The sequence below is a fragment of the Simochromis diagramma genome, unplaced genomic scaffold, assembly GCF_900408965.1.
Source record: "Simochromis diagramma unplaced genomic scaffold, fSimDia1.1 OVJJ01000176.1, whole genome shotgun sequence".
NCBI lineage: Eukaryota > Metazoa > Chordata > Actinopteri > Cichliformes > Cichlidae > Simochromis > Simochromis diagramma.
In genome coordinates, this window is record NW_024386892.1 from 2905682 (window position 1) to 2933637 (window position 27956).

The 27956-nt window shown below is 47.7% G+C and overlaps 2 protein-coding genes across 2 annotated transcripts; both read right to left on the reverse strand.

Annotated features, from left to right (window-relative positions):
• Window positions 1-491: 491 nt before the first annotated feature.
• acss1 (acyl-CoA synthetase short chain family member 1) lies at window positions 492-23293 on the reverse strand. The gene is made up of 14 exons (XM_040033744.1): window positions 22765-23293; window positions 18005-18101; window positions 11152-11351; window positions 8508-8683; window positions 8279-8431; window positions 7086-7233; window positions 5941-6078; window positions 5693-5785; window positions 4417-4529; window positions 2112-2238; window positions 1906-2033; window positions 1602-1665; window positions 1247-1368; window positions 492-963 (listed from the first exon to the last, which is right to left on the reverse strand). Exons 1-14 carry the CDS (start codon window positions 23066-23068, stop codon window positions 775-777), a joined length of 2052 nt encoding a protein of 683 aa, XP_039889678.1. The 5' UTR covers window positions 23069-23293; the 3' UTR covers window positions 492-774.
• Window positions 23294-23472: 179 nt separating this feature from the next.
• LOC120734783 (zinc finger protein 136-like) lies at window positions 23473-27837 on the reverse strand. Its single transcript, XM_040033749.1, has 5 exons — window positions 27680-27837; window positions 26919-27063; window positions 26737-26798; window positions 26607-26661; window positions 23473-26333 (listed from the first exon to the last, which is right to left on the reverse strand). The coding sequence occupies exons 1-5, from the start codon at window positions 27806-27808 to the stop codon at window positions 24877-24879; spliced, it is 1848 nt and encodes a 615-aa protein (XP_039889683.1). The 5' UTR covers window positions 27809-27837; the 3' UTR covers window positions 23473-24876.
• Window positions 27838-27956: the final 119 nt, after the last annotated feature.

Consider the following 27956-nt stretch of genomic DNA (forward strand, 5'->3'; position numbering starts at 1 on the left):
CAGTAACAGCCTGGTTGATTTTAACAAGTTAAGTAAATTTGCGGTCAATTTAGACTCAATTCAAAATCTCCTACTTGGGATGAACACTAAATGTAAATAGCTGACTTTCTAAATAAACCTATCCATCTTTGCAAGGTCAATTTTTGCTTTCACTAAATTCCAAATGTTTAGCCATAATTAGCTTAGCTGTCCTACTCTTGTTACTGCTTTTTCCTACTGCTGTTACAATCTTGTTGCATTATATTTCATTTTGAAATGCAAAGATATATATCTAAAATCTTGTAACTAATAATAATAAAACAAGAAAAGTCTTCCCCTTACACCCAGAAAGCTGAGAATTCTTATTTTTGATCATATGTTTTGTCTGTATAGATATTTTTTATTTACAAAGTCAAATTTACAGAATCTGAAACAGATTTAAGATCTTTACTGTTTTATGGTTAAAACTAATTTGATGTTGTTCCAACCTTAAATAAATAAAAGCACACAGACCGATGTGAACGTTTACTGTTTATTTCTGTGTATTTACATCATCATTGCTTAATTGCACAGTTTGAGATTTCAGACTATAAATGTGCTGAATTTAAGATGACATGAAGAAATAAAATAAAATCATTTAAAAGTTGGATCCATTGGTAACGAGAGAAAACCGCCCTCAGTGTCTCGGCGTCTTTCTTCCTCCAATCAGCAGTGGCACTGACTGCCGCACTGCTCCTGATTGGAGCAGAGCCTTCACCTGTACGTGACACCCCGCCCACCTCCCTCCTAATTCTTCTACTTCTTCTTCTTCTCCTCCTGTCTCTGCTTTCTGTACGCTTCGTGGGCCTCTATGATCTCCTTGACAACGGACGGGTCGTCCAAAGTCGACACGTCGCCGAGATCCTCAGTTGTTTCCATGGCAACCTTCCTCAGGATCCGCCTCATAATCTTACCTGAGCGGGTCTTCGGCAGCCGCGTCACCACCTGACAGACAAGAGTGGCAAACTGAGCTCTGATTGGACGACATAGCTGAACGCCAGCAAATAATGTGATCAATAATATAATCAACCGACAAATTACAAATGAAGAAGAAGAAAAACGTTTTGGTTTTGTAAAACGGACCGAAGCAGGAAACAATCAGAATATATGAATGTAAATATTCCCGATCACAGCTAAATATTTATGTAAATCTTCCTGTTTGTTGTTGTTTCTGGTACTTCCTGTTTCCTACTGAGGGGTGTGGAGGCGAGTTCAGACACACACTGACCAGGAAGTGCTCGGGGACGGCGTATTTGGCGATCTTGGTGGCGACGAGGTCTCTGAGCTGCTGCAGCACGGCAGGAGTGTCATCACTGAGGTCCTCCTTTAAAACCACGAAGGCAAAAGGCACTGAGGGCGCGCACACACACACACACACACACACACACTCTCAGTGTAAACTTCGACAAACATCTGGAATCAGACCTAAATCTTCTGACTGGACAGTTGGACTGACTCTGTCCGCAGACTCAGTGACGGCCCAGCAGGGGGCAGCAGAGTCTCATGCGCTTGATGTCATCATCATTATACCAATCAGGCTTTTTCATCTCTCCCCTTCCTTCCCTCCTTCCTCGTGTCCTTACCTTCTCCCTTGATGTCATGTGGGATTCCTATGACAGCTGTTTCTGGAACAGCTGGATGTTCGTCCTGCAGGGAAGAGCACATGCGTGTCAGCCGCTCGAAATCACAAATATTGAAGATGCACCTGTGGTATCCATATCAATCTCCTACGTCACCGCGCTCCGACTGATGGCTTCCACGTGATTTTCAGAAAACTTGACCTGTGACCTTGACCTCGGGGTCAGATCCTTCAAAATCCTTCAAATGTGATCAAAGGTTTAAAGAGAGTAATACTCGGCACGTTTCTGAGGCCTGTGTGCGTCTCACCAGAGCGTCCTCGATCTCAGCCGTGCCGAGGCGGTGACCGCTCACATTGATGACATCATCCATGCGGCCCGTTATCTGGTAGAAACCGTCCTCTGAGCGGTAGGCTCCATCGCCGCTGAAGTAAAACCCTGAAATAAAAAAACGCGGCTCTCAGACGGTGACTCTACAAAACTACAGACGGCCAGGGTTTACGCTGTAACACTGACCAGGATACGGTTTGAAATACGTGTCGACGAATCTCTGGTGGTCGCCGTAGATGCTCCGAGCAATCCCCGGCCATGGCTGACTGATGCACAGCGCTCCGGTGATGTCGTTACCTGACAGCTGCTCGCCCTGGTCAACAACAACACAACAGCAGGACACACAAACTGATGACAGAGGCCAGTTTAAAAGCAGCTGATAACATGTGCTTCTTTGCAGTCTATGCAGTTTTATTTCTCACAGCCAAAGAAGAAGGAAGTCAAATCTCGGCTCACCCTCAAAACTGAAAAGAGCCACACTTTAAAAAAACTAAAAACAACAAACATCACAACAAGCAGTTTGGTCAGTCTACAAGCTCTTGACATCGTTCAAAGAAGGTTAACAGACCGAAGACCACTCAAGTTATTTTTATTTGAATTATTTCCATTTCTCAACCTCGTAAACCTGCAGTTTCTCTAACCTCCAGCAGAGGCAGGAGTGAGTCCCCACAGACTCCCGTGGTTACAGCCTGATACAAAAACTGTTTCATGAACCTGTTTTTTACTGTATGAAGGACTAAAGTTTGCATTATTAGGGGCGTGGCCTCTCTGACTAACAGGTGGATGCTAGCTCCACCCTGAACTGGACCTGTGGACCGTGTCTGTGCTGCTGGAGACTTTTTAATGACATCATCTGAAAATATTATGGCTGCTATGATGTCACTGTACTAACAGACCCTCTACAAGGCTGAGCTCCAGGTTTAGGATTTTGATTGGATGTCACTGATCAGCAGATATCTGAGTCTGCGTGATGCAGACGGACGACACCTGAGCGCTCCACCCTGAGAATAAATCCAGTGTGACATGCTCGCTGTGGGTGCAGGTACCCGATGAAGAGCCTCGAAGGCGTCGTGACGGCAGCTGTCGCTGAAGCTGCTTCCTGTGAGCTCGCCTTCACTCATTATTTTGTTTGAATAAAGATCTTGAATGTGGACTTACTGAGGCAGCGCGGGCGCTCAAAGGCTGCACGAGGCATAAACTTTGCATTAAATGAAAGCGTGTCAGAGAGACTCCCGCAGCAGGAGCACTTTTACTCATATACAGTGCTTTTGCTTCTGATGTCTGAAACACTGAATATTTGAACGAGCACAGTTATTGAACAATTTCCAGTAAACAACTCAGACACTCAGAAAATAGGGAACGGGTCCCCTCCAGTTCATTCTGCTCTCTAACGTCTCACGTCTCCACCCTGACAGCGACGCCACTGTAAGTGGTCCGGTTAAATCCCGGACAACCAGCGGCTAAACTCTGAGAGGATTGGAGTGAAAGTGACCTCGAGCTCCTCCCAGGATGAGGAGCTGAAGGAGGTCTAATCTAATTGAGTCCTCTCTGATGAAAAACCCTCAACATCCGCAGATTACGCCTCTTTAACGAGCGGATAATTAATTTGGAGACGTGGCGATCGGAGTCCGAAAGTCTGTTAATCAAAGCAAACAGATGCTGCGGCGCCGTCTTAATGGAGAGATTAAAGAGAGGGTGTCACTGGAAGGCTCGTCCATCTGAAGGTCTGAGCGCGGTTAATGAGACGCAGGATTGATGTGAGGCTGCAAACAGCTTCATCAGCAGGTCCGTCTCTGAACAGCTGCTTCATTCAGTACGTAATGATGCTTCCTGCTCCTCTCTGACTCTGACGGGACCATTGGCTCCAACATGGACTTCCTGTTTCATCATTAAAACGTTCGCTGAGGTCAGAGGTCACTCACAGGATGCTCACAGATGATCAGACCTGCGGAGCTGCCGCCTGCTGCTCATTGCAAACAGTTTTATCGTCACGCTTCATCTGAATCGATTCTGTTCTTTGTATGATGCTTCGAGTTCTGAAGGTCAACCGGGGTCACAGGTCACAGGTTCATGGGGCTCACGATGAGCCCACCTTAACCTCTTTGTTTGGGTTCTTAAAGACGCTTCCCCTCTCATGCCAGATACCTCCAGGTATGCAACCTGTAGTGTTGTCACCTCAGAGGTGGTCCCGAGACCCCCTCCCAGGTGACTGAGCCCCGACTCACACCTGGACCCATATGACCCTGACAGCTCCTCCCAGGCTGGAACGACTGAAGTCTGTGTTTTATTTATCTGCCACGTGACCCTTCAGCTCGTCACGCGTGCTCGTCTGATCGTTTCATTATAAGTGAGAGTTTCATGATAATCGCCTGTTTGAACTGTATTAGGCTGAACGTTAGCATGACTGGGGGCGTGGCCTCTTTGCCTGCCGGATGCATGGCAGTGTTAAGTCAACACAGGTACAATATAAAGAGCAGAGACAGCAGCTCACCTTCTCTCCCATCAGGACGGGCTGGATACCAAAAAACGGCCTCATGGCCATCGCTGGAACGATGGGCGCTCCTTCGTCAGCCGGGCGTGGGGCGATGCAGACTCCGCCGGTCTCTGGGGGGGACAGAAACATCACGCCGCTGTGAGGTTATCACAGAGGACACTGCTGATGCGTTCCATGCTTTCTATCCCCCGCCACCACCAGATGGCCTCAGAGGTCGCCTCTGACTGCAGCTTTAATTTCCTTTAATTTCTTAATTTATTGGGATTTTCCTCCTTTTAAGAGTCAGAAGCAGCTGGCAGAGAGTTTAAAGTCCGATTTAAAAACACACTCTCGGACACTCGGTGTCGTGATTGTCGAGGAATTAGGTCACACGCGCCCTGCTGTCGGTGATCCTGCACCGTCTCATCCCGGGGGGGGGGGGGGGGGGTGTTTCTGTGAGGCTGCAGGGGGGTCGGGGCATAAAGTGTGCAGGATTTGATCTTAATTCATTTTCTGCAGAGCTGCAGATGTTCCGCTGCTAATCGTTCAAATTAGGGTAAAGGCTTCACTAAAGAGAGAATCAGACGGACTTAGAGTCGGATCAGCGCCACAAACAAAGAGACCAGAAAACTTCCAGGAATTAAACCCGACCGCCGACTCCACAGCAAACACCCAGGCACGCTGTTTTTAATTGAATTTGGTAACGTTTCCGTGAAATCAACGGTTGTGGAGCCGTCAGTGAAACAGTCAGCGAATTTCGTCCTCGTAAACCGAGCTGAAGGAATCAGGTTCAGACGCTCTACGAATGACTTTCTGAGTTCTTGGAAATGAAACTTAATAATAAAGCTAGCGCATGTTTTCTAAATGTGTGAGCAACGATGCGATCAAGAATATTTCCAGTGTTTGTTGTCATAACTTCAGGACCCGCAGACGCTGCTCACACCTTCAAATCGTCGATTCAAACTGTAAATAAACAACGTGCCGTTTCCCTCCAAACCCTTGTGCAGCGAACGCCTCGGCTGTGACAGGGAACGCCCACTCGGCACACCTGTGTGTGCGACCTGGCCAGACCAGCCCTGCCTCTGGGCCGTCGAGCAGCAGAGACACACCTGAGTCCCATCATTCTGCTGCTTCTCACAGCTTAGGTAAGACTGAAGGCTTTATTTTTGCTACTAATCATTTTTATGAACCAACCAAAGGCCTGGAAACCCCGGCGCTATTGTTCGCCGACGATTAGAAATCATGCAAAAGTCAGGTGAGCACTCGCTGATAACAGTGTGTGGCTGAGTCTCACCTGTCTGCCACCAGGTGTCCACTAAAGGGCACCGCCCCTCTCCCACAACACTGTGAAACCAGTGCCAGGCCTCGTGGTTAATGGGCTCTCCCACTGTAAACGCACACACACACACACGTTAGTACTTCTAAGTTTAATAATGAAACTCAGGTTATAAAACTAACTTTGTTGACATGTAGTGCGTAGACATTTCTGCCCAGAACACTCAGATCTGATATTTTGGCTGAAATCTGATAAAACCGTCCAACCTGATCCGAGCGTCCTCAGAGACGAGCGGTCGTACTTCTTCACCCAGCTCTCGCCGTACTTCAGAAGCAGTCGCAAAGCTGTCGGAGCGCCGTAAAACTGGCTGATCCTCAGACGCTCGACGGTTTCCCAGTACCTGCCTGAAGGAACCACAGAAACGAACATGTGGAAATATGAAATACAGAATACAGGACATGCTTTCAGCTCAGTCACATGACGTTTCAGTCACATGACTGAGCTGAAAACATGCCGAGTATTAAAACTTTGTTTGAAACAGAGACACCAAACACCTGCAGTCAAAACCCAGGGGTAAAAAATCCACAGTAGTCTAACATCCATCACTCCATTAACATCCAACCATCCATCTGCCCGCCATCCATCCATCCATCCATCCACCCATCATCCATCCATCCATCCATCCACCCATCACCCATCCATCCGCCCATCATCCATCTGCACGCCATCCATCCATATTCCAAATGTCCTTCTCCCCAGAAGCTCCTCCTCAGAGATCCTGATGTGTTCCCAGGCCAGATGAGATGCCTGAACCCCTGATGTGTGAACCACCGCAGCTGACAACCAAAGAGACCAGTACAGAGGAGCCGTTGTTCTACTCCAAGGCTCTCCCCGTTCATCATCTGACCAGGACGCCTCCTTGCTGATTTCCAATGGGCATCCCCAACAGGAATTAAAACTGCAGAAATACCCTGAAAGATTATGTATCTCACCTGGATATTGGAGCACCTCAGGGTCTTTACCTTACAACACCCTTCAGGTGACTATTGTGATTTTATGCTATATAAATTAAATAAAATGTATTTAAAATAATTAAGAGGAATATGAACCACAGCTGGGGATTAAATGTCTGGAGTACTTACTAACACTTACACTTACTTCTGCACCTATCAAACAAGACCACAACATGACTATAAAATCACATTCACCTTGTGGCGCCTCTTTGAGGTCACAGATGTTTGAGAAAACAGAGGAAGTACGGTAATAAAACAATGGAGGTGCGATAAGCTGCCTGTGCAGGTAATAAAACACCTTTAATGAGTCACTAAAGCCTAGAACACCTGGTTGTACTTCCTTGAGGTCACCTGTGAGGAGAGGGCGGAGCTTCATGAGCTTCACGTGTTACTCTTACCTGGATTTGGATAAACAGGTGTGCTCTCAAACAGGACGGTGGTGGCGCCGTTGCACAGCGGGCCATACACCACGTAGCTGTGTCCCGTAATCCAGCCGACGTCTGCCACGCAGCCGAACACGTCACCGTCCCGGTAATCAAACACGTGCTGTAACAATAAGATTGGGGAAACCTGCAGTCAGCTGAGACTGAAGAAGTCACCTGGATGAGTGACGAAACGTTTCTCCCACAAAACGCTACGTCCTGATGAACAGAATCAACTTTTGGAGAATAAAGAAAAAAGGATAGTAGACACATTTGTTCTGTCATTTATGAGTAAATTTGGCACTTTTGGTGCTCCACATATAAACTGAGTGTGACACATTAAATGAAAAGTCACAGTGTTTGTAGCTGAGCGGCTGAAGCAGCTGATCTGAAGCGTTTCAACCACAAACACCCCCCCCTAGACACACACATTAGTGCTCGTCGCTCCTTTTTCACATAAATCAGCTTTTGTTTTGTTTCACATCCAAACAACCAGCGAGCCAAAAACTCTGAGCCGCTAAGCAGCTTTAGAAATTAGCACTGATAAATATTTGGCAGACATGGAGGTGTGTGTGTGTGTGTGTGTGTGCGTGCGTGTGTGTGTGTGTGGGGGGGGGTGTTATGTTTATATTCAATCATGAACAACAACATCAGGTCATCATGTGACACATGCAGAGGAAGCGGATGTCTCAATAAAGGCTAATTTAAAGCTTTTCAGAGGCAGGCTCGCTCTTCATCATCACCCTCTTCTTCCTCCTCGCCGGTGAGGTCATTGTTGTGCGGCCTGTTATGCAATTGCTCTGCTTTGTCTTCAAGGACACAAACAGCCCATTCAAAAACACGAAACTTTATCAAACGTCCTGCCAGAGGAGGGTGGGGGAGGAGGTGATGGAGGGAGGAGAACCCCCCCTGCCCCCCCCACTGAGAACAATGTCTCAGTTATTCTCAACTCTGCAAACATCGTTAGAACAGGTTTCAGGTCGCTGACATAGAAATCATGCCTGCAGCCAATCAAAAGTTGGCACCTGACGCCAGAGAGGAGAACCTGCACTGACCTCTGCACCTGAACTCTGCCCTAAAGATTTTTGCCCTGGAAATATGAAATATCGTTCTCCTGCTGACGTTCCTCAGAACCTCCATACAGAACATTTTAGGAAGAGGACGAGTACCTGGAGTGTCAGGGATGCGTACAGCAGGTATCCTGCCTGTGTGTGGACGACGCCCTTTGGTTTGCCCGTGCTGCCCGACGTGTAGAGCAGGAAGAGGAGGTCCTCGCTGTCGAGGGCCTCAGGGGCACAGACGGCCGGCTGAGAGGACATCGCCTGCAACACGACACGGAGCTCAAATGCTGATCAACAATTCAATATTCAGATTGTATCGATAAAGTATCGATCTCACGTCCTCCAGCTGGACGTCCCTCTCTCCCATCACCACCGGCGTCTCAGTCCTCTGACAGACGAAGACGTGCTGGACGGAGGGACAGGTCTTTACCGCGGCGTCCACGGTGGCTTTGAGCTGGATGACCCGGCCTCCTCTCACACCTTCATTAAAGGTGATCACAGCTTTACAGCCAGCTGGAGAGCAGCAGAGGGACAGTTTGTCATGATTTAATGATGAAGTGGAGTTCCTCAGGGCTCAACCCCAGGTCCTCTTTCATTTCACTTTATTGCTTCTTTTAAAAGTTTCCCCGCGGTCACACTCAGGAGAATCAGTAAAGTCAGAGATCACTCCCAGGTGTTTGACATGTGACGTCACCTGATCTGTTACCTGAGGAGCACACATTGAGCACTTCTTCTTCTCTTGTATGACTTTAGAAACTCACTTTTCACTCGTCAAACGTTGTTACTCATTAACAGACGTTCCTCTGAGGGGTATTACAGTTAATCTGCTTTATGAATGGACTGTGAGTGTGTGTGTCACAGACACTGTTTGTGTGTCTGACGTTGTGAGCTGCCTCATTTTGTTTTTGTGGAATTTCATCTCATTTGAAAGTTTTACAGTTGAATCCGAGCCCTGAGCTGCTTCACAGATGTTGGTTTTAGAGAAAGTTTGATCCTGTCAGCTTTAAAATGTTCATTATTGTCACGATTACTAATATCATAATTCTCTGAATGTGTACATTTAAATGTGTTTTTGTGTCCGACAGTGAAAATCTGTCAACAGGAAGTCAAACTGTGGCTGAAAACGATCCAGAGTCAACCTTTGAACTGCATAAAAATATAAGAGTCTGGTGATAAAACGTTGCTGCGTCTGTGCCAGAGGTCGGAGGTCAGGTTGGCTCTGACTAAAGCGAGTGTGTTCTGCTGCTGGTTTTGGTTCATGTGAAGAAACTGTTGAAGTCCAGACAAACTTCCGCTCTCAGCTCACAATCTGCAGATAATCCCAGATTTAATGCAAAGGAGCATCAAATATGCAATAACAGAAAGTTGCACTGCCCTGTTTGCGCTTATTCAGCCATCAGCCACAGAGGACGCTGGAAGGAGGCAGGGATTGGCTGAAAAAATATGTTTTGGTAAATTTACCAGCAGCATGAGTCTGACGAGGATTTGCTTCTTAAATCTGCACCAAGAAAAAAACTGAGAAATAACTGCAGAAACTCAGAGAAACCCTAAAAAGATTCAGAGGACAGAAGAATCGCTGGTTTGCTCATTTCCTGCTGCTGTCGGTTCAAACGACCGTTGGGTTTTATTGCTACTCCTGAAACGCCACGCTTCACTGATTTGTTTCCAAAACACATCCCTGGACGGTGAGGCTGACCTCCACGTCCCTGAACCCTCCGCCTGCTGTCAGACCAGACACACCACAAGCTAAAAATGACTCTGTGTGATTCTGCGGGAATCGAACAGTCAGAGCTTTAAATGTTCAGTCTTTGTGAGAGATTAGATCGCACAGAGAGCGTGGGGGACTGACATGCAGGAAATGGTCTGGCAGCATACAGGTCACCTGTTCAGCCAGGTGAGGTTCAGCAGCAGCCCACAGGGTAAATGTTTAACATGACTCCATGTGTGAAATACAGCAGCGGATGTAGGATGCCCTCGGGAGCTTTGAATTAGGGTCTCACACGGTTTATTACCCGTGATCATCCCATGGTCACCGGTGAGCGGTGCAGGTGTCGACAACAATATAGACGCTAGGAGACCGACACTCGTACCGCTCGCTCTGATGGAAGGATCGAGGGAAGCTCAGGGTTCAGTCTCTAACCCTAGCCATGCCCCGCCTCCTGACAGGGAACTTTTACCTATTTGGCATCATCGACAAATATGTGACCACAAAGGAACCGTGAGGCTGGAGAGACGCGATCTGAACGGGAACATGTTCTAGTTCATGAAGCTCTGTTGGTCTCACACACAGCCCGACGCGACTCATCATCTGCTTTGTTTCAGGTGCGATCCACGTTCCTGCTGCGAACTTCTTCTCTGGTTTCTTCTTTGTTCAGTGACTGAATGTGGAGCCAACGACGCATCATCAGGAACCATCTCTGTGGTGATGAAGATGATGACCTCTGCCCACAGCAGAGGTCACATGATGACTTCATGCACTGCAGGCGTGCTTACACCGACGTTTCTAATAATGAGGTGTTTGAGATTTTCCTCGAGTGGCAGAGGAATGGTCGCGATCCGGCCTTTCAAGCTGTGCTCCACATGCGTGCAGGTTAGTGACATCTATCAGGTTTCCTCTGGTCTGTGGAACAGGTAAGGACTGCTGAATCTGTAAGTTTGCTCAGAGGAATCGTGCAGTGCGTTCTTGGTTCATGTTGTGGATCAAATCATTACTCCCTCAGTGTGTCAGCGTTCCTAACATGAATGAATGAAGCACCTTTACATGTCTGTTTGTTGGTGATCTGCACCTGCTGAAACAACTTTAACATCCATTTTCACCTCACCTCCTCAAAGCTCATCCTTCCTTAGAGACCCAAAGAATTCATCATAATGAAAATATCAATAACAACAATGACTTCTGTGTGTTTCATCTCTTTGGCAGGAATGAATTTTCTGAGGGGCTGACATCAGAGGGCTGATGATGATGAAAGAGGTGTACTCACCATCTTGGATCCTTCCTGCTAGAGCATCAGAGCTGAATCCGGCAAACACCACGGTGTGCACCGCGCCGATACGGGCACACGCCAACATGGCTGCCACCGCCAGCGGAGACACGGGCATATAAATGGCCACTCGGTCACCTTTGTTGATCCCGTGACTCTTCAGGGCGTTGGCAAGGCGGCAAGTTGTCTCCAGCAGCTCCCTGCAGGTCAGACAGAGTGAGGAAGATGAAGGTGGCTGATTATTTCCAGCTTTGTGTATTTATTCTCAAAGGGAAGAGCGGCTTTGCATGACTCGTAGTTTGAAATAATCCTTCTTTGTCTGAGTTCATCATCTGTCTAAAACCAGCTGCTTTAGCTCCTCCCCTTACAGAAAACAGGACTAATCAGACAGCAGGACATGGGAGGAAACAATTAACAGCTGGTGAGAACCATCACCTGATGAGAGCTGAACCTGTGTCATGTTCAATGGCGCCACTCCGTGCATACCTGTGCTTGGTGTGGCTGTGTCAATGTCACCTCCAAAACACTAGTTGGCAGTGGAGTTCCTGTCTTCAGAAAGGATATCAGAAGGAGAGGCTGGAAACGGGAGATAACTAACTTGGAGGCACCTAACCAAAGGCCAATCAGTCACCACAGGCTATTACATTTGCAGACAGGTGTAGGTTAGGGTGGTGCAGGTTCAGGAGTGGCTACGACATAACGAAGGAGTATGACTCCTACCGTGACCGTTCTGAAAGCTGAACCTGTAAATTCGAGTGCAGCACCCTAAAAATATCCGGTCTTTAAGTGATGACGTATGAACCCTGGGTCCAAACTGCTCTGTTTATTAAGGCTGTTGTGTTTTTAACATGTTTTCATGTTTTGTATCTTGTTATGTTTAATCTGAACAAGCTACTAAAAACAGTCAGTGATCACTGTCGGCCTCTGTTTTTATCACCACTGTTCATTTTAAAGCTCAGTTTTAAACCCTTATGATGTAACTGCAGCCCAGCCCATGCAGCAGTATATTAATGACTAACCTCGTACTGTGGATGGATTATCTCAGTTGTTCTCCTGGCTGAAGTTTGGTCCGTTTACAGCATCCTGCCATGCGATTGCATTTGTCTCTAACCATCAGGAACCATCACGTTCATCCTCCAGCTTCACTGTGTTTTTATTTGCTAACATAGCTGTGCCGCTAGCGATCACGTAGCACATCATTATATACCAGCTAGCCCAACTTCAGTAACCCTTCAGTAATCCATCCAATCGATCCATTTTCTTCCGCTTCTCCGGGGCCGGGTCGCGGGGACAGCAGCCCAAGCAGAGAAGCCCAGACCTCCCTCTCCCCAGCCACCTCCTCCAGCTTATCCGGGGGAACACCAAGACGTTCCCAGGCCAACCGAGAGATAAATAAAGCTTTATTTAGTCTAATCTAATAACTTTATTCTCAGCCAAACCAATTTACTCCCCAACAAATAAAACACCCAAAAAGGCCCAACAATAACATTTTTAAGTTATCTAAGTGACTTATATATAATGTTTAACCTGAGTAGCCAAAGACCACGGGGGGGGGGTCTGACAACGATGTGCAGGGAGTTCGCTGTTGTCCTGGGTCAGCTATCGAGCTGGTGGGTAACAGACATGTCTGAAAACGTCGGAGCACTTTTGCAAATATCTGATGTCTTGATAAACCGAGCAGATATTTGTAGTTTACACAGCTACATTCTCGCCTGAAATATGTTTACGTTTATTTTGTGACCCAGAAAGAATAATAAGAGCAATATTAAAGCTAAGCAGCGGCCGCCATTGATAGAAACTGGAATTGGCGCTATGAATTCTGGGATATGGTGGGCCACGAAGGACACCCGACCCATCCTTCAAATCTGGGGAAAAGGAGGACGCATTTGTCGACCAGATTCAGAGGACTCTACGAATTTGGACAGCCTTCTTCGCGTTGCAGGTAGTGATGGGATTTCCGGCTCTTTTTAGAGAACCGGCTCTTTCAGCTCGGCTCACTAAAAAGAGCCGGCTCTTTCGGCTCCCAACCGGCTCTTCAGGTTGTTTTGTTGCTTTAATTAATTTATTATTAACAACAATATAAAATTATGCACAAAAGGAATTACTAATGTAAAAAAACAAACAAACATGTTTTTATTTATATATGTTTATATATAAATATATGCGGTGTTTTGGAGCATGTACAAACTGCAAAACACATTTCTAGCTTTAACTGAACTTCCAAAACAGCTACCTAGATCACTTAAATTACACAATTGAAAGCATATGTGTATTGTTTGTGTATTTATACACAAGCACTCATATATATTCAAATAATTAAAAAAAAAAAAAAGTTCATTTACCTGTTACTACCACACACCAAATCCGGTCGTTGGTACTTCCTGGCTTGTGTAGCCACTAGGTAACAAAAGCTCAGCACTGCCCCCTAGCATCCTGGAGCACTTCTGTTGTGTTTTGTATGTGTTTTGGAGTTTGTACGTGTTTCAGAGTTTTTACGTGTTTCGGAGTTTTTACTTGTTTTGGAGTTTTTAGGTGCTTCGGAGTTTGTAGGTGTTTTGGAGTTTGTACGTGTTTTGGAGTTTGTAGGTGTTTTGGAGTTCGTATGTGTTTTGGAGTTTGTACGTGCTTCGGAGTTTGTAGGTGTTTTGGAGTTTTTACGTGTTTTGGAGTTTGTAGGTGTTTTGGAGTTCGTACGTGTTTTGGAGTTTGTACGTGCTTTGGAGTTTGTACGTGTTTTGGAGTTTGTACGTGTTTTGGAGTTTGTACGTGTTTTGGAGTTTGTACGTGTTTCGGAGTTTGTACGTGCTTTGTCTGTAGGGGCCACCGTAAATATACTTTTATTTATTCACTCCACATAAAATGTAATAAATAAATCATATAATACAAAAATCAACTATTCACATTTCAACTTTTAACTATTTAAATTTTCAGCTTTTTCCTTTTAAACAAATTTAAAGTGAAACAACACAAAACACTGCAAACCACAACACAATTAAATATAAATTCCATCCATCCATCCATCCATCTTCATCCGCTTATCCGAGGTCGGGTCGCGGGGGTAGCAGCCTAAGCAAAGAGGTCCAGACCTCCCTCTCCCCAGCCACCTCCTCCAGCTTGTCCGGGGGAATACCAAGGCGTTCCCAGGCCAGCCGAGAGATATAATCTCTCCAGCGTGTCCTGGGTCTGCCCCGGGGCCTCCTCCCGGTGGGACATGCCTGGAACACCTCGCCCAGGAGGCGCCCAGGGGGCATCCTTGCCAGATGCCCGAACCACCTCAGCTGGCTCCTTTTGATGTGGAGCAGCAGCTGCTCTACTCTGAGCCCCTCCCGGATGGCCGAACTTCTCACCCTATCTCTAAGGGAGAGGCCAGCCACCCTTCGGAGGAAGCTCATTTCCGCCGCTTGTATCCGCGATCTCGTTCTTTCGGTCACTACCCACAGCTCGTGGCCATAGGTGAGGGTAGGGACGTAGATCGACCGGTAAATTGAGAGCTTCGCTTTTACACTCAGCTCCCTCTTCACCACGACTGACCGGTGCAGCGTCCGCATAACTGCAGCCGCAGCCCCAATCCGTCTGTCGATCTCCGGCTCCCTTCTCCCATCACTCGCGAACAAGACCCCGAGATACTTGAACTCCTCCACTTGGGGCAGGAACTCATCCCCGACCCGGAGTGGGCACTCCACCCTTTTCCGGCTGAGAACCATGGCCTCAGATTTGGAGGTGCTGATCCTCATTCCCGCTGCGTCACACTCGGCTGCGAACCGTTCCAGTGCGAGCTGGAGGCCCTCACCCGATGAAGCCAACAGAACCACATCATCCGCAAAAATCAGAGATGAGATTCTGAGGCCACCAAAGCGAAAGCCCTCCGCCACTTGGCTGCGCCTAGAAATCCTGTCCATAAAAATTATGAACAGAACCGGAGACAAAGGGCAGCCCTGGCGGAGCCCATCACCCACCGGGAACAAGTCCGACTTATTGCCGGCAATGCGAACCAAGCTCTTGCAACGGTTGTATAGGGATTGAATGGCCCGTAGCAATGGGCCAGACACCCCATACTCCCGCAACATCTCCCACAGGACACCCCGAGGGACACGGTCGAATGCCTTCTCCAGGTCCACAAAACACATGTAGACTGGTTGGGCAAACTCCCATGCACCCTCAAGTATCCTCGAGAGGATAAAGAGCTGGTCCAGTGTTCCGCGACCAGGACGAAAACCGCATTGTTCCTCCTGTATCCGAGGTTCGACTAGCGGACGAACTCTCCTCTCCAGCACCCTGGCATAGACTTTCCCAGGGAGGCTGAGGAGTGTGATCCCCCTGTAGTTGGAACACACCCTCCGGTCCCCCTTCTTAAAGATGGGGACCACCACCCCGGTCTGCCAGTCCACAGGCACTGCCCCTGATCTCCACGCAACATTGCAGAGACGTGTCAACCAAGACAGCCCTACAACGTCCAGCGCCTTCAGGAACTCGGGGCGGACCTCATCAACACCAGGGGCTCTGCCACCAAGGAGTTGTTTAACTGCCTCAGTGACCTCTCCCCCGGAAATTGGCGGGTCATACCCCTCATCCCCAGACTCTGCTTCCTCCTCGGAAGACGTGTCAGTGGGATTAAGGAGGTCCTCGAAGTATTCCTTCCACCGCCCGACAATTTTCTCAGTCGACGTCAACAGCGCTCCGCCAGCACTATACACAGCGCAGGTAGGGCACCGCTTTCCCCTCCTGAGACGCCTGACGGTTTGCCAGAATCTCTTCGAGGCAGTCCGAAAGTCTTTTTCCATGGCCTCTCCGAACTCCTCCCACACCCGAGTTTTTGCTTCAGCCACTGCCCAAGCCGCATTCCGCTTGGCCTGTCGATACCTGTCGGCTGCCTCCGGAGTCCCACAGGCTAACCAAGCCCGATAGGCCTCCTTCTTCAGCCTGGTGGCTGAAGAAGGAAGAAGAAATTAAAATGTGAAAACAAAAAGAAGATGCACATTCTCTGTCATATGAGCCTGCATGAATAAACTTTCTGAATCCTTTATCATCTGCAACTGACTGAGTTGTGGATGATTACTAGGGATGGGTACCGGTGTCCGGTGCCATGATGGCACCGGTTCTGACATAAACGGTAGTAACCAGACCGAAAAGCAGCGCACATTTCGGTGCTTTATTTCGGTGCTTTTTTTTCCTGAGCTGTGATACACTTCTAGCCAATCATTTTACGTTTCCGAGGATAGTAGGCGGGTCCAGGTACGTACGTTTTTTTAGAGCAGAGCTACAGATTAAAATGCCCAAGGCGAAGCGGTCAAAAGTCTGGCTGTACTTCACAGCAAAATATGCAAACTCAGCAGCCTGCAACAAGTACTTTAAGCTGATACTGTGATACTGTCAAAGAAGGTAACACCTCAAATCCGATGAAACACCTGGCGACGCATAGCGTTTTTTTAAAAAGCCGAGAAATGCGCCGTATTTGATAGCTTGCTGCGAGACCTCACACCTCACACATCAACTGCGGGTGGGTTGCCTGTTATCGGACCCGGAGTTAGCAACATCCCCCAAAAACACGAAGAGGAGAGTCCTGGCTCCTAGCCCTGCCAGTGTAGTAGAAATGATGACGGATGATGACGGCAGCAGCAGCCGTTCTTCTCTGCGTGAGTAGCTTAATGTTGTTCGGGTGCAATTTACGTTGAGTAGGCTAACCACGTTATTACATTAATGCATGTAAGGTGAACTAGCAAACATCATCATAGCTACATGCAGCTGTCTTCTTGTTTGATGGCAGATGCTCCCTTCACCCTGGCCAAAAAGGCTAAAATGACCAAAGAAAAAGAGGGAAACAGCTGAACATGAGAGGTTTTTGGACAAAGTTTGTGTTTTTTCCATTGTTTAAGCACTGCTTCCAGCCAAGAGTGATACCATATATGCCCCACAGCTGCAGAAAAGGCTAACATTGTTATCTTTTTACAAAAAACCAGCTGAACATGAGAGGTTTTTGGACCAATTTTGTGTTCTCCATTCTTTAAGCACCGGTTTGAGCACCGTTTAAGCACCGGCACCGTTTCAAAAGTACCGATTTGGCACCGGTATCGGATAAAACCTAAACGATACCCATCCCTAATGATTACTATACCTTTCTAATGTGACGCTGTTGTCTCTGGCTCTCTCTCTCCCTCCCGCTCTGTTCCTGTACTACTGAGTGTAACTACCGCCCCTCCCCCCTCTGCCCAGCAAAGCACAAGGCTAGCGTGCGGAGTGAAGCGGGAAAAAAGTGCGAGAGAGAGAGAGAGAAAGAAAAAAAAAAAAACAACCCACGGCTCGCATCATTCACTTCAAAGAGTGAACAAGTCGGCTCTCAGAGCCGTTTCGTTCGCGACCAACACATCGCTAGTCGCAGGACGTTTTGGGACACAGCTCTAGAGTCATTGTGGTTACTTCCTGTTTTACTTTGAAGGTTAATCTTCTGTTGTGCATCCTTCTAGTTTTACATCCTGCCTGGTGTTTCTTGCTGTGTAATCTTTGTTCGCTTTGAGATGATGTTATTCCAGTTGGACTTTGCTGTGTTTGGATTTGGTTATCTCCTTTGGTTAGCTCCCATGCTGTTGGCGGAGAGACTCTCAGCTGAATATATCAATCAGACCATCACAGCTGTAACTGAAACCCTGCAAAGTGAAGCTGCTGACAGCTGAGGTTTCTGGAGCCAGGTGAAGATGCACAACACATCAGAAACACCTGCTCCACCTTTACGTTGCTCTAACACCTCTGTGGCTTTGCTGCGTGCTGATAAGATAAAGAGCGGTGTCATCTGCATAGAGGGAGGTCATGGCTTGATTTCTATCAGTACAGCTGATTAAATGATAACAGGTGTTCTTACCTGTAGGTGACCTTCACCTCAGTGCCGGGTTCATCTTGCTCCCAGATCAGAGCCACTCGGTCCGGATGTTTTTCCACGTGGACATCCAGGCAGTTCACTGACAGACAGACAGACAGCGACTCAAACTGAAGCTTCAACAAACTAAACTTTTTATCCAACATAAAAATCAGATTCAGATCACACAGTGCTCACACAGATTTACACAGATCTGTGAACAATATCTGAGAGTCATGGGTCTTTGTTTTTGTAGAAAATGTTTCAGATCTTTGAGTTCAGCTCATGATAAATGGAAGCAAAAGCAAAAGTGTTGAGTTTTTGTTCAGCACCAGGAGAATAAGCTTTAAACATTTCATGCACTGTCCCAGTATCTCCGATCATTTCCAGGTCCCTTGTCATCATTTAGCAGACTGGTGACTCCAAATGTGAGCAGAAACAGCACAAAGTGAACCTTTTAAAGCCAAAAATACAAACGTGTCACAGACAAGGCAGCTGCAAAAACTCGAGGCTGGACACAAATGAGGACGGCAAACAGAGACAACGGCACGGGGAGACTGAGCCTATTTATACAAGAGACCCAAGGAAAACCCAGAACCAACACAAAACAGGACGGCACTGACCACAGAGACCCAAAACCCCCACAAGGGAAGGCTGGGAACTACAGGGAATAAACCCTGACCACAACACGACTGGAAATACGCGGAGCTAAAGAGCAGTGACGAATGTGGAAATCAAATTCAACTAAAACCAGAGCAGAACGCAAGTTCACAACCTCAGAACTCTCTAACGCTCTACGACCTGAGGCACCTGTTAGTCAAAGAGGCCACACCCCTAATAATGCTTTAAGCCTCAGTCCTACATGCTACACCTGTAGAGGTGTTATGGGGGTAAATTATCTACAGAAACCAGAAATGTTTGTGTATCAGGCTGTAAATACTCACCGCTGCCTCTGCTGGACACTAGAAAAACTACAGGTTTAAGGCTTTCTTTTTCAGCCCTGGATGGCTCAATGCAGCTCCAGAATTCAGAATCCAGAATTCCTCCTCACGGCTGCTGAGTCCCGTCAGCAGCTACAGGAACGTCTGATGGAGGTCTGAAGGTTACGCACTGATAGATTTACAGACCGGTCTGACTCTGAGTGCTCCCAGAGTCTCAGAGATGGTGTTTGTGGTGAAAATCACACCGCCAATATTTCACTTTACTCACTTTGCTTCTGGATTTTAAGCCACGGAGGTGGATTTCATACAGAAACTGACTGAATAAAATACGATCAATTCTACTAAGCAAACGTTTGAAGCTGAGGAAACAAATGTTTCTCTTCATTGTTTAATAATCTTTAAGAAGACAGGATTCAAGCCAGTGTGCCAAACATCATCACACTCCTATATTTACTCGTTTTATCTCATCAGGTTTCAGTTCATCGTGAAACCTTCAAAACCTGCAGCTGTGTCCTCTATCCCTCGTGTTTTGTGGCGTCAGCATCTCTCAGATCCTCTAATGATTAATTCTGTATCTGATGCAAAGTGCTGCAAACACATCGTGTGATGCAGAGCGTCTTCATTTATGTTCTGATTGAACATTAATCTGAAAATGGGCTTAAATCTGCAGATCCTGTCACGCAGCAGCTTTACAAAGTCATTTATGTAACAAAGAGCAGGAACAGAAAAGAAAAGCATCCAATCAGATTGGAGAGAAATCCTCCAGCCGGCGTTATTGGAATATTATTGGATTATTATTGGATTATTATTGGATTATCATGAGAGAGAGAAAAACAACAGAGGAGGATAAAGAGAGAAACGCAGTCAGGTCACACCCTGCAGAGAGGCAGATACTCAGTAAACCATTAGTATTGTAATTACTCACAGCACTGTCTCAGTTACTTACTGTCATGTGTTTACACACTAACATGCACACAGTAAGCTAACATATGAAACTTCCAGTCTGATCGATGACTCTTATTTAACCCAATAAACAAACAGTCCACTGACTTTAAATCTTGATTTCCATCAAATCGTATCAATAAAGATCAACGAGCACAGCAGTGACAGCAACAATAACCTCTGCTGCAAACACTGAAGCAGAAACATCTGAACATCAGAAACTTCAGCACACAGACCAGAACGCCACATAAAAATGTCCCAACAGGACGCCAGCTCCTCCCCCTGCCCCTGCAGGTGTGTTACTGATCAGGTGAAGTGGCTTTATTGTAATGTTGACCGTGTGCAGTGGTTCAGTACACAGTGAACTGAGACAGAGTTCCTCCAACACCCTGGTGCAGACAATCAGCACGGGACTGCATGAAGTGCAAGTGTGCAAAAACACAACAACAGTGCAACATTAGACACAAGCGTGCAATAGAAATGTGCAAAAGACTGAGCAGAATGTAACTGTGTCAGTCCAGTCACGGAGTGTTCAGGAGTCTGACGATTTGGGGGAAGAAGCTGTTCCTCGGTGAGGGGTGTGTGGCGTCCTCCACGATGCTGGTGGCTTTGCAGATGGAGCAGGCGTGATAGGTGTCTGTGATGGAGGGAAGAGAGGCTCCAATGATCTTCTCAGCTGTGCTCACTATCCGTTGTAGAGCATTGTGATCCGATACGGTGCAGTTACGTAAGTAGAGACGCTGCTGGGGCTTCTTAGTTATGGAGCTGGTGTTGAGGGACCAGGAGAGGTTCTCTACCAGGTGGACACCAAGGAATCTGGTGCTCTTGACGACCTCCGCAGAGGATCCATCAATGTTCAGTGGACAGTGATCTCTCCCTGCTTTCCTGAAGTCAACAATCATCTCTTTTGTTTTGTCCACATTCAGAGACAGGTTGTTGACTGAACACCAGTCCGTCAGCTGTTGCGCCTCCTCTCTGTATGCTGACTCATTCTTGCTGATGAGACCCACCACAGTCGCTCAGTGTGGTGGTGTTGGAGATGCTGTTGATCCAGACTGTCTGAGGCCTCTGCGTCAGGATCCAGGTGCAGAGAGAGGTGTTCAGGCCCAGCAGGCTCAGTTTAACAATCAGGTGCTGAGGAATGGTTGTGCTGAAGTCTATGAACAGCATTCATCAGGTGTCTTATTGACAGGTGTGTTACTGACATGTGGGCTTGAGCTGAGCTTCAGGGGTCACCAGTTTCTGCAGTTATGGTCTGAAACATAATCATGTGACAGTAAAGGTGACCTTTGACCTGTTGAATATAAAACGGCACTACTTGAGGGTTTGATCCGGTTTGGATGAAGTCCAGGTGAGTGTGTGCAGAATCAGAGGCCGAACTGAGAGCTCTCGCTGTGTTATCAGCCATGCACATTCCTCCAGACCACGCCTCCTCCTTGTGCCAACAGCTCATTATCAGCTCAGTCAGCGGCGGTGGCTCCGCCCAGCAACATGGAAGTAACGGGTGTGGTAAAAAACGGAAACAAACGACCACGAGGAGATGTGCGTATTCATAAAAAGGTGAATACATGATGAGAGAAGACTGCGGCATAGGACTGAACTTTGCCTTCATTTTATGATCATTATATGTACTCACATGCATTAACACAGAAACAGACACGCCCACATGATCGATAACATGCGTTTGTTTAAAAGGATTCATTCATGTGCAAAAACACATGACTGTCTGCATGAATAAAGCTTGGTCTGAAAGCAGAGCCATTATTAACCTTTAAATGTGTTTCGGTCCGAGCCACAGAACAAACGGACACATTTCTGAATGACGTCTGGTGAGTCGTCCTTTTTTCTGGCCTCATTAGGAGCCGCCGTACAAACACTCAGACGGGCCAGAGCTTTAAACTGTGACTGATCAGCAACAAAAGAACACCCCCATCACACCCCCACCATCATTACACCAGCAGCTCCGACTGTGAGCAGGTTTCAAACTGAGCTCAGGCCTCAATGATCAAACTGCGTGACAACAAAACCTTCATTTAGCCTCTTCATCAGAGCTGCAGACCCACAGAGTCCTCTACATTTCCTGCAGGCTTTATTTTTTCACTAAAGCATCAAACACACTCCAGAGAAAATCAAGGTACAAAACTACTGACTTATACTTAATCAGATAAAACATTTAAACACATCAGTAAATGTAATTAAAGCAAGCAAGCAATTTATTTATATAGCACTTTCAGATCAGCCCCCAGCTGAACACAAAGTGCTGAACACAAAGTGCTGAACACAAAGTGCTGAACACTTGACATGCCAAAAATGATACATTGAACATGTTAAAGAATAAGAAAAATAATAATAATAATAAAAATATATATACATTAAAATAAAAAAATAACATGATTATTAAAATGACATTTAAAACAATAAAATCAGGGTCAGACTGTGTCATAAGCCAAGGAGTAAAAACAGAAGGGCTGCTAGCTGCAGCAGCACTGTTGTTACTGATTGATGGGAGATTAGTGTGGAAACAGCGGACGTTAAAAATGGTGAAAATCTGACTGAAGTTTGGCTCCGTTCGGCTTTTTATCGACTTTTTCTTCATTACAAACTTTGACTGAAGCGCACAAACAGCCGCACACACAGGCGAGTAAAATCAGGCACATTTTGAATGTAGTCTGGTGCAGACACTGGGTCCCCGCACAGAGGAGTTCAGGGCTCCTGCGCTCAGTATCGATCACTGATTAATAACACATTTATCAGCGTGTTATTGATTGGCACGCGCAGGAAACGTGACCGACTCTCCGACAGCGGGAAGTTTGACTGAGCACGACGGAGGACCTCGGATTAAATATCGGGATCGATCAGGTTATTGATCGACGGGAAACTCACCGGACACGTTGAGCTTTCCTCCCAGGAACCAGCCGATCCTCCCGCTGCTCAGGTCGCAATCCCGGACCCGGTGGAACGGTTCCACCCAGCGGAGCCTGTCGGCGGCGGCGGCCCCCCAGAACCGATCCGGGTCCGTGACGGAGAGGCGGTACAGGTCCCCGTGGGAGAGCCGGGACAGCTCGGTGCTCCAGGTCCCGGGGGCAGGAGCGTGAGGCTGGTAGGACAGACACCTGCCGGGTCCCGGAGCCCTGCGGCGGCTCAGCGCGGCCCAGAAGAGCCCGGACCCCCTGCTGCGCGCGGCCATGGCAATCCTGAGCAGTCAGCTGTGAGACCGGAACACCTCCGCTCCTCAGAGCCGGCCCCTCGGCCCTCCCACCCCTCAGGTGTGTCCAGGTGCAGCAGGTATGGAGGAACAGTAGTGCCGAGTTTCGGTGCTCCAGCGTCCGTTATGAACATAATTATACCTGAAGTCTGAGTTTTGGATTGAAGAGTTAAAATGAAATTCTGAACTTATTTATGAAATAAACGTTTTTTTGTAAAAAAAAAAAAAAAAAAAAAAAAAAAAAAAAGAATTCACTCATTATTACTTATTATTTTAGAGAGTTTGTCTCATATTTATTCAGAAACATGTAATAAAAATATGTTTGCATTTTTAATCCCATAATGATGTTTTTTATATTACATTTAAATTAAAGTCAGAACGTCAGCTTTAATCTGCTCGTGTTCACTTTTTATTGTCACATTTATTCATTAAACTACAAACAACTTCCTGTCTTGTCTTCTTATTGTTAACTGTTACATCACTTCCTTTGTGAACATAAAGAAACCATTTAAATTTGAACTAAGGTGTCCCCGGCTGAGCGTCCTCATGAAGCCGCCCGCTCACATTAAAACCTGCAGATATTTCAAAGTGATGGCACGCCTGTAAAGTCACACCTGTGCGAGCAGTTTGGGTGTTTTGCATTTCTAAAGGAAGCTCTGTGAGCCGAGCGTCCACAGATGTGGAAAAACCTGCAGAAACAAGCAGGGCGTGCGAAACACAACTTCCTTTCTGCGTGTTTTATTAAAATGTCAGAGCGAGGTCTGAAGATCGCACACAAGACCAAACGCGTCAAACAGGAAGGCCGTTTGTCATCGAGTGCGTGAGGTCGTACTTCAGACTCAGTTTTAGCTAAAGGAAGGAGGTGATTTGTCTTTCAGCCGGCGATGAGCACGAGGACGCTGAAGAGAAGCTGCTGGATTTGTACAAAATGAAATGGACAGATATCCATGGTTACAGCCTCGACCAATAAGGAGCACGGATGCTGTACCACAGGACGGCTGGTCAGCTGCGCAAACAACTACTGTAATCTGCACATTTCCACTTTTTTTATTCTCAGAATTTTCTTTATGTCTTTATGTTTATAAAGAGACGAGCTGAAACACGAGGCTTTCAAAGATTAGAGACAGGAAGTTACCGCCGAGTGTTTCCTGTGTGGATAACAACAGTAAAACATGACAAAAGACACGATTAATCTGACGTAAACAGCTGATTCCTGCTGTCAGCGACACTTCAGCTTTAACCCTGTGAGCGTCTGAGCGCCTGACCAGCTCGCCGACGTCCACGTTAAATCTGCGGCTCCTCGCATGCCTGTCAGCCAATAAGCTGTCACAATTATTAGCCCGCATCGAAACTGGGATTAACAGCTGCAGCTCTGACACGCTGACATGGAAAACATGGCGGTCTTTAACAGGTAAACAGAGACAACAGTAGCAATCAGCGGTCGCCACGGTGATTAAACTGTTCAAACACAAAGGGTCAGGATTATCTGCTGATTGGATCCTTTAATCTCACCTCTGTTCAGCTGGAAAACAGCTGGATTACATGAGCAGCTATCACAGAGGGGCACGGCCGACACAACAGAGGTCAAAGGTCACAAAGCAGGACAACTGGTCAGACGGGAAAACTCCAGGCGCTCTATTCTGAAAGTGCAGAGGAACTGGCTGGAATCAGACTGTATATAAAGAACGGTCATTCACCTGTCAAAGAGGCCACGCCCCAAATAATGCAAACGTCATTCTTCATTTATATTGAAATTCGGCATGGCGATCTTTTCTGATCTGAGTTTGTTTTCAAACTAAACAGACGTCACATGACACATCAGTAATAACTAAGTTATTACCAAACAGATACGAGTTTAACGACCACGCGGCGCCACGCCTCACAGCTCTGGTGCAGAGTGCGACTGTGGCCGCTGAGTTCTTGCAGTTCTTAAACACTGTAAACACAAACGGCGAGTTCTCCCACTTGCCGTTTGTGTTTACGGTTTCATCGTTTTGCTTTAAAGACTCGACACCAGCTGGGCAGCAATTATGGATCCGCCCGGGACCACCTCCTGTTCGATGCTGCTGATTGGCGGGGGGGGCGTTTCCCTGCGCTCCTGTCTGCTTCACGTGAGCTTTGGTCTGCAGGTGAGCCTTGAGAAAGGTGAACAGGCGGAAGTGTTTACCGCAGTCGCGGCAGCTGTACGGCGTCTCGCCGCTGTGGATGCTGCGGTGCCTCATGAAGCTCGTGGCGAGGTTGAAGGTCTTGGGGCACAGCGAGCAGCGGTACGGTTTCTCCCCGGTGTGTGTGTAGCGGTGGTCGCGCAGCAGCTCCTTCAGACGGTAGCTTTTCCCACAGATGTCGCAGTGGAAAGGTTTCTCCCCGGTGTGGCTCCGCTGATGTGCGCGGTACTGCGACGGGTTCGGGAACTTCTTGCCGCAGACCTCGCAGCTAACGATGGCGTCGACAGCGGGCAGCTCGTCGGCGGGCAGCTCGTGCGAATGTTTGCTGATGACGTGGTTTTTCAGACAGCGGAAGCTCTTGCCGCAGATAGAGCAGAGCTGCCGCTCGCCGGTGTGCGTCGCCTGGTGGCTGCGCAGGTTGGCGGCCTGCGTGAAGCCCTTCCCGCAGGTGGGGCAGCGGAACGGCCGCACTTCCTCGTGCACCAGCTTGTGGCGTGTCAGGTGGCAGGCGTGGTAGAAGCCCTTCCCGCAGACGTCACAGATGAACGACTTGTCGAAGTGCGTGATGCGGTGCGTCTTCAGCACGCTCACGCAGGCGTAGCCCTTCCCGCAGATGTCGCAGTGGCAGCTCTTCTCGCCGGTGTGCCGCGCCTTCACGTGCAGGTCGCGATGCGCCTTGTGGTTAAACCTCTTCGGGCAGAAGTCGCAGGTGTACGGCAGCAGCCCGTGATTTTTCAGCTCGTGTTCACGCAGTTTCAGGACACCAGTGAACCGCAGGCCACACACCGAGCACGCTGGGTGAGCCTTCTTCTTGTGGTCGGTGAGCCGCTCGCTGTTTGGAAACAACATGGCGCAGTGCGAGCACTGTAGGTGAGTCTCTGTTGCCTCACCAGACGCCACGATTCGAGGTCTCCTCCTGCGGCCGCGAGGCCTCTTCCTGACCCCACCCACTGCCGCTGAGGCACTGCTGGATGGAGGCGACGTCGAGCGAGCGTACTCGTGGTCATCGGCCTGAGGCGCAGACGAGGAGGGGGAGAGCTCTGTCCCCTGACCTGTTACATCACGCGTGCTTTCATTTCCACCTGTAACAGAGCAACAGGAAGTCTGTGAGCGGGACGTTACTTGTAGACGGGACAGTCGGACAGCGCTCGCACATCTTAAAAAACTATCAAGTAACCTGAGAAAATATGATGTCACGGCCAATCATGATGCTGTGATTTCACGCTACAGACAACACCTTCACCAAACAGGTGCCTGTCCGGGGGTGTGGCCTGCTGCATAACACCCACACTGTGGATAAGAAAATCACCTTTTTCAGGTTTAATCAGTGACAAATCAAAGGAGCGACTTCTCACCGTTAGCGTGACTCTCCAGTGACACCAGCACACACTGTGAGTCGGCGGCGGCGTTCTGAAAGACAGAGGACAGGTGTCAGTGCTCGCTTAGCGCTCGTTCTCTGGCAGTTTGCTGGACTCACTCACTGACCTCGTAAACCAAGATGTAGGTCTGCTCTGAGGGGGGGAAGGGAGCGCCACCGCCGCCTTCGCCTGCAAAACAGGAAACAGCAAGTACACAACCTGAGGCGTTTAGGTGGTGATGTAATCATTCTTTCAGGGACCCCGTCCCAGCTGTTCAATCTGCAGCCAATCAGAGGTCAGAGTACTGACCTCCGGCTGTCTCTGAAACATCCTCGCTCCCATCATGCATCTGGCCCACGTTCTCGCCGCTCTTCATAACGCTCAGATTGACCAGCTTCAGGATTTTCTCCACAGCTTCAAAACAGAGATGCTCGACGAGAGCGCCGAGTTTCTCCTGTGAGGAAAACACACACACCGTTTCATGACTCATGTTTTCTGATGATAGATGATGGATCTTCATTGGGAATGTTCTTGTTTTTAGGTTTTCTTCACTGTCACTCCGACTCAACAAAACTGTCTGCACATGATCACACATATGAGGGGGAAAAGGTTCATATTTGATTCAGGATATTTCCCAAAAACAATGCTGAACGCTAACCTATACTTGGAACCTGTGAGGTAAAAGCAGAAAAACAGCTCCTGCTGCAGGTGAATGTCTTTACCTGTGTGTTAAGTGAAACTTTTCTCTTTCCAACTTAAAACATGCCGAAATGTAGGCGGCTTAGATTTCAGTCACAGGTAAGAAGGAGGAGCCAATTTTCAGGCTCTAGGTCTAAGTAGTCTCGGTTGTAATGATTTGTGTCACTGAGTTAATAAATTATTGACGAACTAAAATTGGAGGATCTTTAAACGGAGCTCGGGATGATGACATTGGGACTTTGGGAGTGAGTAAACCACTTCAACACCTCGCGCTTCTTCTTCGTCTTCTCTCGCACGCACACCGTGAGCACGTGAAACCGGAAGAGCTGGAGTTGAGCTAGCTGTTAGCGACAGTTAGCTGGCTGGCTTACCTCGGCTTCGAGGCTTTGTCTGTTTAAAGAAGCTCCCTCCACAGCGCTGAAAATCTCCGTCACCACCGCCCTGGCCAGGCTGTTGACGACGAGCGCCACTTCATTCCTGAAAGTGCTTAAATCAGCCATTTTTTAGGAGTTCCCGCTCTCAGTGGCCAGTTAGCTTAGCAACCAAACCGCTAATGTGGATAGAGGAAGTGACGTAATTGGCTTATCCCGCAGGCACTGGTCGGGAAAGGGAAGCGGAAAGTGAATAAAAGTACATTTATTGATTTTC

What these genes read in the sequence shown, in the direction of transcription:
- acss1 (XM_040033744.1), bottom strand. Translation starts at nt 23,068, where the DNA reads ATGGCCGCGCGCAGCAGGGGGTCCGGGCTCTTCTGGGCCGCGCTGAGC. An exon ending in ACCTGTTTATCCAAATCCAG is followed by an intron (nt 6,079 to 7,085) that starts GTAAGAGTAACA and finishes TGGTTCCTTCAG; the next exon opens with GCAGGTACTGGGAAACCGTC. An exon ending in TCTGAGGACGCTCGGATCAG is followed by an intron (nt 5,786 to 5,940) that starts GTTGGACGGTTT and finishes GTGCGTTTACAG; the next exon opens with TGGGAGAGCCCATTAACCAC.
- LOC120734783 (XM_040033749.1), bottom strand. Translation starts at nt 27,808, where the DNA reads ATGGCTGATTTAAGCACTTTCAGGAATGAAGTGGCGCTCGTCGTCAAC. An exon ending in TGTTTCAGAGACAGCCGGAG is followed by an intron (nt 26,799 to 26,918) that starts GTCAGTACTCTG and finishes CCTGTTTTGCAG; the next exon opens with GCGAAGGCGGCGGTGGCGCT. An exon ending in ACTGGAGAGTCACGCTAACG is followed by an intron (nt 26,334 to 26,606) that starts GTGAGAAGTCGC and finishes GCTCTGTTACAG; the next exon opens with GTGGAAATGAAAGCACGCGT.